The sequence below is a fragment of the Hesperophylax consimilis genome, chromosome 18 (assembly GCF_061612785.1).
Source record: "Hesperophylax consimilis isolate HC1 chromosome 18, BYU_Hcon_1.0, whole genome shotgun sequence".
NCBI classification, from domain to species: domain Eukaryota; kingdom Metazoa; phylum Arthropoda; class Insecta; order Trichoptera; family Limnephilidae; genus Hesperophylax; species Hesperophylax consimilis.
Genome location: NC_142853.1, coordinates 14,206,347 through 14,219,274, shown reverse-complemented (window position 1 = coordinate 14,219,274; position 12,928 = coordinate 14,206,347). Strand labels below are relative to the sequence as shown.

The window sequence follows — 12,928 nt, the reverse complement described above, 5'->3', positions numbered from 1 at the left end:
TTCTTCTGAACTCTCTCCAACGTGAGGGAAAACTTTACCTGGCGTGGACAACAAATTACCGACCCAGTTTCAAGTATACTCCTTACCAAGGAACTGAATAAAATTATGAGAACCCGGGTAACTCTAAAATTCTAGTTAGGTTGAGTTAGGTTGGGTTAGGTTGGGTAAGGTTGGGTAAGGTTAGGTTTGGTTAGGTAATGTTACGTTGGGTTGGGTTTGGTTTGGTTATGTTAGGTTAGGTTAAGTTATTGTTCCACAGCTGTTAAATATAGTATCCCACCTGTGATTGGAATTCTCGCTGGCCCTCCTGGTGGGTTGGTCGGGCGGAGGCGGGGCACCGGGTTGTGCGGGGGCGGGGGCAGCGGCGGGCGCGCGGCGCTGCGACAGAGCGGTCTCCGCCACGCTGGAGGGGCGGCGGCGAGGCGCGGGGTCGGTGGCACGGTGCCGCAGCCGCTCAAGTAAGAGTAGGTAGATAGCCGCGTGGTGGTCGTAGCTGTTAGAGCGGAGACTCTGAAACGAGATGGGTAAGAAGAGACTAGTGATGGCTGGAATTTGTATATCATTGCATGGCGTCTACAGATAGGATGGGCTGACGGGTTGCGAAGAACTACGAATGGGTGAGAGCCGCCAAGATTCAGGAAAGTTTGCAATTTTAACGAAGGGTCCAAAACAAGACGCTAGAATGCTTATGCAAAAAAGGAGAGAGATTTAATAAATTAACGCTGCTATATCTACCACCTTGTTCGATGATATCAAATGATATTTGAGTACTTCATACAAACTCATTGTAAAATCGTGTCTTATCCAGCACTAGCTTGCTGTTGGTGGGCACTTTATATTTAATATAAGATTTACAAAAGTGAGATCTTATTTTCATTATTTCGAATTCGTAAACAATTACACTCCACCTTAAGGCGTAGCCTAATGCCGAATCACTATTTTTATTAATCTTTATAACGAATTGGTGTACATTATGAATACCAAAAAATATGCTTTAGATAAATTTAAGGTTTTCGTATCTTTCGCTTGAGTAGAATACAAAAAAAAAAAATAACTCAATAAAAAATATAAATGTAAACTACTAAAAAACTATTTTTTAAATAGAAATGTATGAACGCGTTAAGGAAACAACTTTTAAAAAATACAGTATTATAGCTAAGATTATCTGTGACAGTTTCACTTAATTAACTTTTTTGCTTTCTTATAAAATTATTTACAAAATAAATAAAAACAAGTTTTGTGCTTGAAATCGAACCTTTCGAGACTCCATTTGTCAAGCGATTTTAATGCCTATTACCTACAATATAAGGTATACCAAGATATACACATGTTTGGCTTGTAGCTTCCTCAAAAAGCTTCAGGCCGCTACCGGTTGTCGGAATGGACGCCCGCCTAGCGTTCGGAGGCACACGATAGTATTCGAGTGTCTGCGTAAAATAAACTAGCGCCATCTATCGGAATTCACCAACACTATACGCACCAATCGGCAAAACTGGAGACATTTGAAGGAGACTAATGCCTGGAAGGTTTACGCAGGAGAAATAGTGTCTAACGATATGTCTTACCTCTTTGGTCTTGGCCGGGTCAATTCCCAAGCTCTGCATCAGCCTCAGCACCTGGTCGTTGGGGTCCACGGCCCCCGGCCCCGCCCCCGCCCTGGCCGGGCTGCGCGGCGGCTCCGCTCTACCGCCCGCCCCCGCCCCTGCGAGCCACCGGTGCCGCCTGATCTGCTCGATGGTGTATCGCTTCAGCGGGTCGAGCACTAGCATCTTGCGGATCAGCGACTCGCAGTCTGGAAGAGAGGGGAAAGATGAAGTTTATTTAAAGTTTTCAAAAATAACGATTTAAAAAGTCGTAGGAGGAAAAAACATTTCAGATATGTTTAAATACCTATCTAAGCACACTTTAAAGGTCAACAAACAGAAATACACACTTTGTAGTCTGTAAATTCTGTATGGAAAAATGTATTACGTTTCAAGTAAAAAATTCTTAGACCGTAAGCTTTTAAGTTCTATATGAAATACCATAGAAATATAATAAATGCTTTTGATTGGTTTTAAAACTGTACCTTTTATAGATATTTTGGTATGTATTTTATAGAATTTAAAAGATTACAGATTACAGATTAAAAAAGCGTTCTGATTTTTGTCAGATGTATAAAGAGCCGTTAAGTAAACAACAATATATGTCTGTGACAACAATGAAATTAATGGATTTTTTTTTTTTAAATATATATACCATGATAATCGTATGAACTATCGAGGAACTAAAAATAACGAAAGCCTGAGAACCTAAGAAAAGTTTGTTAATTTATTTGTACTTTGAAGGCATATTCCAAAAATATTATTTTACAACTTGCAAAATCGTAGATAATATCACAATTCACACATAGAACGTATTGTATTTGGTCATTGCGTAGAACTGACTAGTAATATTGTTCGCAATTTCTTGCTACAAAAACGTGCCTTCATTGAAAATCTAATGCTACGTATACATTCGCGAGCCGAACTGCCGAACTGAAACTCAGCTTATGGGAAAGAAACTAAGAAACCGCAAATGGCGCGAAACGCCGCTTGCAGTTGCTTCGTTCCTTTCCCGTAATTCGTGGCTCGGTTCGCGTTTCGGTTCGCAAATGTATACGCACCATTAGATCTTCAACTAAAGCTGCAACTTTAATAAATTTGATATACGTAATATAGTTAATGTTTCACGTGTCTGAATCATTTTATCAAACTTAAATTTTCTTCCCGTTTATTCTTACACTATAAAAGATATACATAACTGTTTTGGCACTAAAAAAATGTACAAATACCGTGTAAAACTTCCAAACACTTGCACATTTAAATCAAACACTCACCTTTGTTAGTGATTTCTTAGTTCTATACCATTTGAAATGCGCAGAAGTCTGGCTGTTATTACTTAGAGACTTGTAGAAAGTATCAGAGGCGAACCAAGAGAATAATGGATAATGCGAATAACACTCAGATTGAAGTAAGCAGTAGGAATGAGTAGGAAGAAGGTAGAAGTATAGGTATCTAGAGCAGAAGTTCTTAACCAGTGGTTCGCGGACACGGGCAGTAGGATTTCAGGGTTTCCGTATCTATTTTAAAATATTGATAATTTATTAAAAATCTGGTCAATTTTTTTTTATAGTAATATAAGGAATAAAGATACATAAATATTTAACAATACTATATTTTTGATCATCATTGGATATGTATACCTTGGTTCCATGATAACTCAACACAGTGACAATTCAACACACCTTTAAAAAGTGATAATAAAGTCATTAGAAACTATGAAAAAAAAATTTAAACCTAACCTACTTAACCCAGTTAATAAAGTTTTTGTTTCATCACTTTCCATGACTTTATATAACTTTTTAAAGATGTGATGAATTATCATTTTTATGATTTATCCGGTCACCATATACCTTATCAGAAAAGAGGAGTTCGTGTGTCTGATAAGGGAGTCAAGATTCTTACATAGGTTTTATGTTGTAGTAATATTTTTGTGACCCGTTTTCCTTTTAAAAACGGGACTGCAGATTTTTAACGAATGAATTGACAGATTTTCTACCAAACTAGCAATAAAACAATATCAGGACTGAGTATTCCAAACACTCGCTTGTACCTAGGTTGCATGAAGTTAGTAATAGATACGCAGATGTGGCAGATCTATTTAACTGCACGCAAGGTAGGTACAAGAGGGCTATGCTATCAAATCTTTTCAATCAATATTAATTTAATCTAATTCTACCTTATTTGCACTATAGAAACTTATGTACTTGTATCTCTTGTTTACTTACTTACTTACTCTCTAATGTCATTTCACAATCAAATGCCACATGTATTTGTAATTCTTTTTTTAAAATATTTCTACGATTTTAACTATGACATGTTATCATTGTTTATGGTATATTTATACCGTTGATATTAAATAAATAAATAAATAAAACACGACTGTTTTAAGAGGATGACAGATCACGTGATCATAAAAATTCTAATATTGTCGCATTTCATCACTACATTTATCAGGAAAAGCGCAGCTGCATGAACACGTGTTCCGATGTATTCTGACTAATATTTTATTATGAAATGGCTTGCCATCACGTTTTTAACGGGATTTAAATAATTCAGCCATACTCATTTTCTCCGTGTAGATATTTCCTATATTTCTGCTAATTTCTAACTGAAATTTAGGGTTATGTTTTCTCGTTATCTTACGACGATCCACGGGGATATAAGCTCCGAATCCAAAAGCACAGGTCGCATTTCAGATATTATAATTAAATTAATATAAGATGTAGTATATGATTACTTCGATCCATTGTGGTAGAAACTCACAACATTGCCCTTTAAATCTATTTCTCCTCGTCCTAGATTTGGCTTCAATGCCATTCATACAAAATAGTACTAATGCTCTGTCCCGGGCTTTTTAGGTTCATGATGCGACATATTGTATGGTAAATACTCAAAATTAAAAATATAATGGGTGACCAGAGATACAGTTAACATCACATTTTTTAAAGCAAATGAAATGCTTGATTAAAATTAGATGAAATAAAAATAAAAAGTTGATTTTCTCCAAATTTCTCTTTCTCTCCAAGTTTTATTCGCGTGGACCACTGGTTTAAGAACCCTGGCCTCCAGGTACAGGGGTGGAAGGATATTCTCGTTTGAGATCTCAGCTAAGTAACTGAGAGGAATATAAAATCCTAAATCCTGAAAAATAATTGCTCGCGGAGGGGAATAACAAATATGAATATTTTCACAAAAGAAAAAAATACGCGTTTCTCCAACTTGGGAGGTTTTTCATTTCATTATTATTCTATACAGGTAAGCTTGTTTCATAAAGTATGTACACGAGTTTGTGAATAAAAAAACAAGTTTTCAATGGCTTACATTTATAATATTATGATACGTATACATTTGCAAACCTTAACGCGAACCGAGCAACGAATTACGGGAAAGGAACGAAGCAACTACAAGTGGCGTTTCGCGCCCTTGCAGTTGCTTTGTACCTTTTCCATAAATTGAGGTTCAGTTCGACAGTTCGGATCGCGTATGTATAGTATACGTAGCATTAGATTTACCAAAATGCTTTTTCCGTCCTGCCTGGGAGAAAACTAACTGATTTAAAACATTGCTAATTTATTAAGAATCTTTTTAAACGACTGCAGACCCTTAACAAATGAATTGATAAGTTTTCTGATAAACTTTTAGTAAAAAAATATTGTATTATCGCGATGTCATGTAATAAAAGATTAACAGGATTTTAATAAAACAGGAATACTCATTTTTACCAGTGCATTGACTGAAAATGTGTGAATACATTCAAAACAGTGGCGGCTCGTGACTTTTGTGTGTTATTGATGTTGTCGTAGCTGGAAACGATTTTTTTTTCAAAAATTCGATTTTTTGTATAAAGATTTTCAGGAAAACCGTGTGGCGTACGGCCAAACTGAAATTTCCTGAAAATCTTCATACAAAAAAGAAAAATTTCGAAAAAATCAGAAAATCGATTTCAGCTACAACAACATCAATAATGCATTTTTTGTCATATAAGCACTATAGTATACACAAAAGTCACGAGCCGCCACTGCTTTGAATGTATTCACACATTTTCAGTCAATGCACCGATAAAAATTAGTATCCCTCTTTTTTTTTAAATTCTGTTAAAATCGATTATACCAAAAATATACCCTTAAATATGAAAATATTGTAATACATTATTTATGGAAATATTGTATTATTGTATATGGAAATAATCTGAAACCGGGATAGGTATAATTATAAGATAATGATATTATCAAATAAGGTAGCTCGGAAAGTTCACGAGTTAGACAGCGGGAAGGATAACTGGAAATTATTGGTAAATGAGGTAGATGATATATCACGCGGGCCACTTTAAATTATCGGGGAAAACTGAGGGCTGGCACTACACATACGAAATTAAAATAAATAACGCAATTATTTTATAAAATACATATTTTTAGTTCTTCAATTCAGAGGTCGAAAATGTAATGCCGAGGTTTGTAAACGAGGTTTCACTGTGATATATAAATAGTGGAATCAAAGTCAATGGACTCTAATTAAATAGTCTTTGATGACAGGCAACAACGACGAGATACCGGATAACCGTGCATATTCTTTACGTATCTACAGTTGTCTCGTTTTCGTGCTGTCTCTCTCGTGTAAGGTTTCAGAAACTAAAATAGGGAATTAAATAAGGTTTTGTTTTTAAAATATCATAAGATAGCAGTCGAAAATTACATCGTAATAGCGCAAACCCGTGAAAAATCGCGGAATATTATATTTCCACTTTGCAAAAGACAAATTAATATTATATTATAAATGTGTGCATACCTACTTTACCGCTTAACTGAATCTTTCAGACAATCACTTTCAATTTTGACAATGATACTTAAATTCAAAGCAAATCTGAGTTCTAGAGTTCATTGAACCAGAATTAAAGACAGACACACAACCTTAATTTGTATTTTTGATTTGATGATAAGACATTTGTTAAAAATAGTAAATTGCATTTAATAATATAAGAGAGAGAAAAGAAATTTACATGCGTTAAAATCAAATTTTCCAAGAGATTCAAATTCTCAACATCGTTTATCTCGAAATAATGGTTTTTGGAGATACAATAAGGCTTTTAGACATTGATATGTATAAGTACCGCTCGACATACTTAACTTTGGAGGCTAAACTATATAGATCGGTAATGCACGAACTATTGTTTGAAATCCAAGGATTTGTATTAAAAAAATCTAATGAAGCGACGATTGCGACTGCATAATTAAGTTCATCGATCTATATCCCATCTTTTAAGAGCAAATTTGAATAATACGTATACAGGACATACAGGTTGTTAAGGGACGTCCTCGATTTACTTTGACCAGTGATTCCTGACATTATTTGGAGTTAAAATGTTAATGAAACTTTGGTCTCAAGTGACTCAAAACATTAAAAAAAAATTAATTAATTAATTTTAAATTAAATTTTAAAAAATTAATTAAATTAATTTTAAATTAAATTTAAAAAAATTAAATTAAACATTAAAATTAAACATTTCGCTGCCGGAAAACCTAAAGACTGCCCCAATTGAAAAATTCAAGATGTTGTGTAGAAGCCATATAAAACAAGAAAAAACATAGAATATTAATATATATGTAAAAATTAAACTTCAATGTACAAATTATTAAAATAAAATTAATAAATAAATAAATAAATCTTTGGTATTGAACAGCTAGGATCGAGGTGAGGGGTGAGCAGTTACTGAGCTGAGTGACCGATGACGAAATGTGAAAGATTTTTTTTTATCTGGATTGGCTCAAGTGCATCAAAAAATAAAACTTAACAATAATCGACATAGTTAAAAATATTATGTTTAAAAACACAAAACTGAATAAATTTGCTATTTGTTATCATGTTTATTTGTTCAAACTTGAAAGAAAACAAATAATACAACCTTCAAATTCAAGCAAATTCGCATTAAAACATCAACCACGTTTCTCACAATAAGTAAGCTAGTTATGGCAGTGTTCACCGTAGTTAAATAATGCTAATAAAGCTCTTAACTTCTCACAGAAAGTGTACGGTGTGGAGGAGGCTAAATACATTAACGTCAAAACTCAGAATCGATAGTATGTGGCTAAAAAGGTAACGTACCATTATGTTATTAGTGTTATTACCATAAAAACTGACCCAAATATATTATTCACCTGGGAAAAATATAGAAAACTATGGATGTATATGGTATATGACTTTTTTTATTTTAATCTATTTTTTTTTTTTTTTTTTACGAAAAAAAAATCGATTTTTTTAAATTATATTAACGATATATTTCAAAACTCTACAAAACGGAAATGAATTGATGTTGGGAATTTATATTAATTATGCCATAATTATATTAATATTATATTAATTATACAAAGTTGTTTGGCAGAGCCAAGTTACACAACATTACAGATTATACTCCACAGAATTTTAAAAATGTACAAGAAAATTTGTCTATTCATCACAAGCGTCAACTTTTGATTCATGACATGTCAACAGTATCGAAAAGCGCCTAAAAATACGCAACATTATCATTGAATCATTATAGCCCGGCACAGTACAGCTTACATGTTACATGGACCTTCATACAACAGGCGTACTGTAATATTTTAATACTGTCAAGTCTACATTATTACAATATACACACAGCCTACTATGAGAGGCGTAAAGCAAAGGACGGCCGCACTCGATGACGCAAGAACTCGTCTCTGACGTAAATGGGGAGCACCACCCACCCCACGCCACTCTCGGGGTTTAGCGCCTACCTCCCCTGCCCCTCCAGCCATCCTCCGAGGGTCTGAAACACCCCTCTCTCCTGTAATGCCTAAATCGCAGGGGCAGAATAAACCCGAAGCCTGAAAATTTCGTTAACGTATCCACAAAGGGCTATTCGCGAACGACTTACTATGTATTCTATGGGTTTTGGAAATTTACGAAAGGAAGCGCGTACAACAACAATCCATTATCTTGAAAACTTTTAGAAAGTTATTTAAACAGCTCTCAACAACGACCGCTTTCATCAATCCAACTGAGTGACCGATTACTTTAAATTTAACCACAGCCGTTATTGAGATTGAAATAGTCGTTGGTGCATTTTTTGTTACAATGTCGGCTCTTTATAATAACACGATATGAATTACAACTCCTTGATGTTTTTAATTTTTTTTTTAATGTGTTCGAAAACCATGTATTAATTTATTTATACGCCCATTGGGCTTTTAAAGTGTTTATCTTTCAGTGTGGTCACGTATGTAGTTGTTTGCAGTTTTATTTATAAATATGTGATTAAAAATTTTTACAGTTTTGGTTTATGCATTCTAGCACGTAAAATAAAACATGTGTCTAAAACAAGAATAACAGTATTAATTTATGTTAATTAACCTAACAAATTTCTTTATGTCGATTGGAATTATTGCACAAATGCACTCTTTAAAAACTACGGTGAAATGGAAATGAAAAATCCTTTGCAAAATCATCAATTCTATTTTAATTTAACCAAACGTCCGCTCAGTTGTATTGCTGAAAGCGGCCATACTAGAACTTGAGATGATGTCATATTTATATAACAATAACAAAAAGAATCGTTGAAAAAACAGTATAGATGAGCAAACAATTTGAAGTAGTCGTTATTATTCCTACTATCTAATACTAATGAAAATATAGAACCACAGTGAGACACTTGTAAAAGATAAAATAACATATTACACGAACCCACACGCAAATCTATATATTTCAGGAGAGATTCTGTTCTAGGAAGTCCCTGAAAATACAAACAGTTAGATTTAATTCACGCGAAAATCCGCCCTTATTATTTACACCGTGGGGGTTATGATATTTAAAACGAGAGCTTTCCCTTGAACGCACTTTTGAATTAAGAAATAATACAATATTTGAAAGTGGAACCACATCTATCCAACGAAGCGAGAAATGCCCTAAGTACTTACGTAGGAGAAGGTACTATTTATAAGAGAGAAAATGTTTATGCGATTCTTTAAAACGTTGAATTTCTCAGTAAAGAATTTTATAAAAAATAAGGAAAAAATATTCCACGTTACGAAATATCGGAGGGTTGACCAAGGGCAATCTAATAATAGTTTTCCATGGGGAGGGACAGACGCAGGTGGCTTCGAACATCCAGTAATTGAGGAAACTTCAAGAAAATGTTTTTTTTAACAGATGAAAAATGACTCAGATTGATCGAATTACGTACCTACCTACTTTGGAAAAAAGATCACATTTTGTGAATACAACACAAGATTCTCATTGTTCAGAGCCAGTGGAATTATTAAACCCCCAATCGGAGAATGCTTGAAGCGAAAGAAAATAAGAGAGGATAATGAGAATGGAAAATGGGGACGAAATTGCCATGAACAACCACATGGCAAAACTTTGTTAAGGTTCTGTTTTAAGCGTCAAAAAAGATGGTTTGAAAGGGAGATATGCAAAGCCTAATGAAATATCCCTCTTTTAAAACATAAGATCCCTCGCGCGTTATTATATTTAAATCTATAATCAATCAAATAATCAAAATATATAATCAATAAGCGTAAGCGACTTGTCGTTAAAACATTAAATAACTGATGGTCTCTGGGCGGGGCTCATCACTGAAATATAATTTCATATTCAGGATGAAAAAAAAAACGTAAACATGTTTTTTTAAATTGAAAATAACACAAAAATCAAATCAAATAGATCTACTCATACATATTAACGCATTTATTTGAAAATATTCATCTTTCTTCGCTCAGAGTCAAGGATCTTGTATAAATATATATTTTTTAACTGTTAATGGTACGTACGCATCTACGTGTAAAAAATAATTGAAAAATCATTTTATAAACTTTTCCAGAGCATTCCGTTCGATAACAATGGTTTATTAGTTTACAAAGTATTAGTTTACAAAACGTCCCACTCAGAGGTGGGACGTCATAGCAAGCCCTCCTAAGAACCAAAACGGACTAACGCGAGCCCCCACTACAAGACCCGATAGCTCTAGCTACCAGGGCGGCAGATGGCGCAAGGAGCACGAGATGAGACTCAATTTCATTCAAACTGGGTGATGGGGATGTCCTGAATTGAAAATAAACTACCATAATGCCAGTTCCCTGGGAACTAAATAGAAAATGCAATAGAATTTTATGCTGCGTATACAATTCCGATCCGAAACGCAAGCCGAGCCTCAAATTATGGGAAAGGAACGAAGCAACCGCAAGCGCTTTGCTTCATTACTTTCCCTAGGAACAAGTTACAATTCAAGGCTCGGCTCGCGTTTCGGCTCACAAATGTAATCGCGCCATGGCAAGGTGCGAATTCAAAACCTATGCGTTTATATATTTATATAAATTAAATATCCCGCTACATACATAGAAGATGGACGTAAAACAAACTATTAACTCTTTCGTTCCCGTTTCGAACTCCTGCAACTAATAAACCTATTCATATCCACAATAGAACAACTCGAGAAAATACACTATTCCACTGCAGCCTGTTTCACCACTATGGGGAACCAATACTTGTGAATATTGACATGTTTATTATTGTTAACTTCGTAAATTTTGTGGATCGTATTAAATACTTATTCCTAAACTTTTTCTCTGCTCTGTTGAATTTCTGTAAATCTATCTGATCACCGTATTCTTTTATTTTTATTTCTTGCATTTTTTGTAATTTTTAATTATTAATGTTCTTGCATTAATAATTAAAAATTAAAGTTATATTTCTCAAATTCAAAAATTATTGCCCATGTTAAACTTGTACTAACTATATATGTAGAAGCCCTCTGGGCGTTAAATAAATTAAATAAAAACGTTGGGTGGAAATGGGCTAATAGTAGGGCAACAATTTACTATTAATTTGGTGCTCGGTTAAATACAAGCCCAAAATTTAATATCATGGGATGAAGGTTAAAAAGTAAGAACATTAATCTTTCCAGGTCTGTTCGCTCAATGAAATAGGGACGATGGAAGGTAGCTGAAAAGTTAAATAATAATGAAAAAGGGTTTGCATTCTTTATACGTTTTCGTAACCAATACATTACAGTACCCATCCCCACCAAAAAGGTTTTGTAGGCTCTATTTCCCTTATCTCACCCTTTCTGACCCATAAAGATTGACTTTAAAAAAGCCTTTCTGATATGTGAAATTAATTAACCACTACTTCTCTTCTTCTCCTAGTGGAAGGGTGGGGAACCTTTTCGTCGCCGGGGGCCATTTGGATGATTGTAGTATCACCCGCGGGCCGAACCAAGATTTAGCTGGCGGGAGGGAGGAGGTGCAGGAATTGTCGATATATATTATCCGCAACTGAATATAGATATAAATCTGCAACTGCACACTGCATCTTCAATTTTATAACTACACTTAGAACACAATAATGTTTACCTTCAAAATGCGTCAGCAGATGAATCCACGAATGAAAGTTTATTGTCATAATCTGAACGCAATACTGGTTTTAATACTCCTCGAGCGAGTTCCCAACTTTAATTAAAACTACACACAGAATACGAAAATGTATGTTTTTTTTTAAATTTGTGTAGATTATCTGAAGACTGTTGTTGGAAAAATAGTTACTGTTACAAGCGCATGTAAAAGCGCCGCAGGCGTAATTTTTTCATGGTATCCCCTTGAGGTAGGTATGAGATGTGGGTGAAGGGAGTCGACTATGAATTGTTATATTCCCAAAAATACACGGAAAAATAACCACAGGCAATTTTTTTCTGTGGTATTTCCAATTGGGGCAGGCATGTGGTGTGGGTGAAGGGAGTAGAATATGAATTATTAAAATCATCAAGTTATAGAAAGCCAAAAAAAAATTCTAGGTCGAATCGCAATACATGCATTTTTCGGAAAGTCAGTATCCCAACAATATTTATACGAAAAAACCTTTAAAACATATCAGCTTAACCGGCTAGTAGCCGGGTGGACAAATGTGTCGGATTCCCATCCAGGCGACGCGACTTCCAACCACTGCAGTCTTCCATTATTGCAACATTTTCCACTTGCACAAAAATGCGAAATCCTCAACGTGTATGATTTTGGAACCTATCCTGGGCCTCTCTGACGTTGGGGACCTATGGATAATTTGATACATTATTTTACGAGTCCTGTGTCCTCAATGTGTAACATGTTCATAGCATTCCCATAGATGACACAGAAAGCCTTAAATTTAAAAAATGAATCCATAACTGTAATTTTATCTCTAAGGAAGTCCCCAGTTTAAAAAGCATTAAACTTCTTATTTCTTATTACATATTTAATTTCTTATTAGTAATATAATTAGAAATTTAAATTAAATTAAAAAGGGACATCGGATCGCTTATTTATTTGTGTCTTTTTCTTTCTAGTAACTTAGGTGCATAA

At 34.5% G+C, this 12,928-nt stretch overlaps 1 protein-coding gene across 1 annotated transcript in view; it reads right to left on the bottom strand.

Moving 5' to 3' along the window:
* The window catches only part of LOC149415403 (uncharacterized), a 227,400-nt gene that overhangs the window by 6,868 nt on the left and 207,604 nt on the right, over positions 1-12,928 (bottom strand). Inside the window, exons 7-8 of the mRNA XM_089642592.1 lie at positions 1,566-1,792; positions 281-510 (exon numbers count right to left, since the gene is read on the bottom strand). Coding sequence (XP_089498718.1) covers positions 281-510; positions 1,566-1,792 — 457 coding nt within the window. The remainder of the gene's footprint in view (positions 1-280; positions 511-1,565; positions 1,793-12,928) is intronic.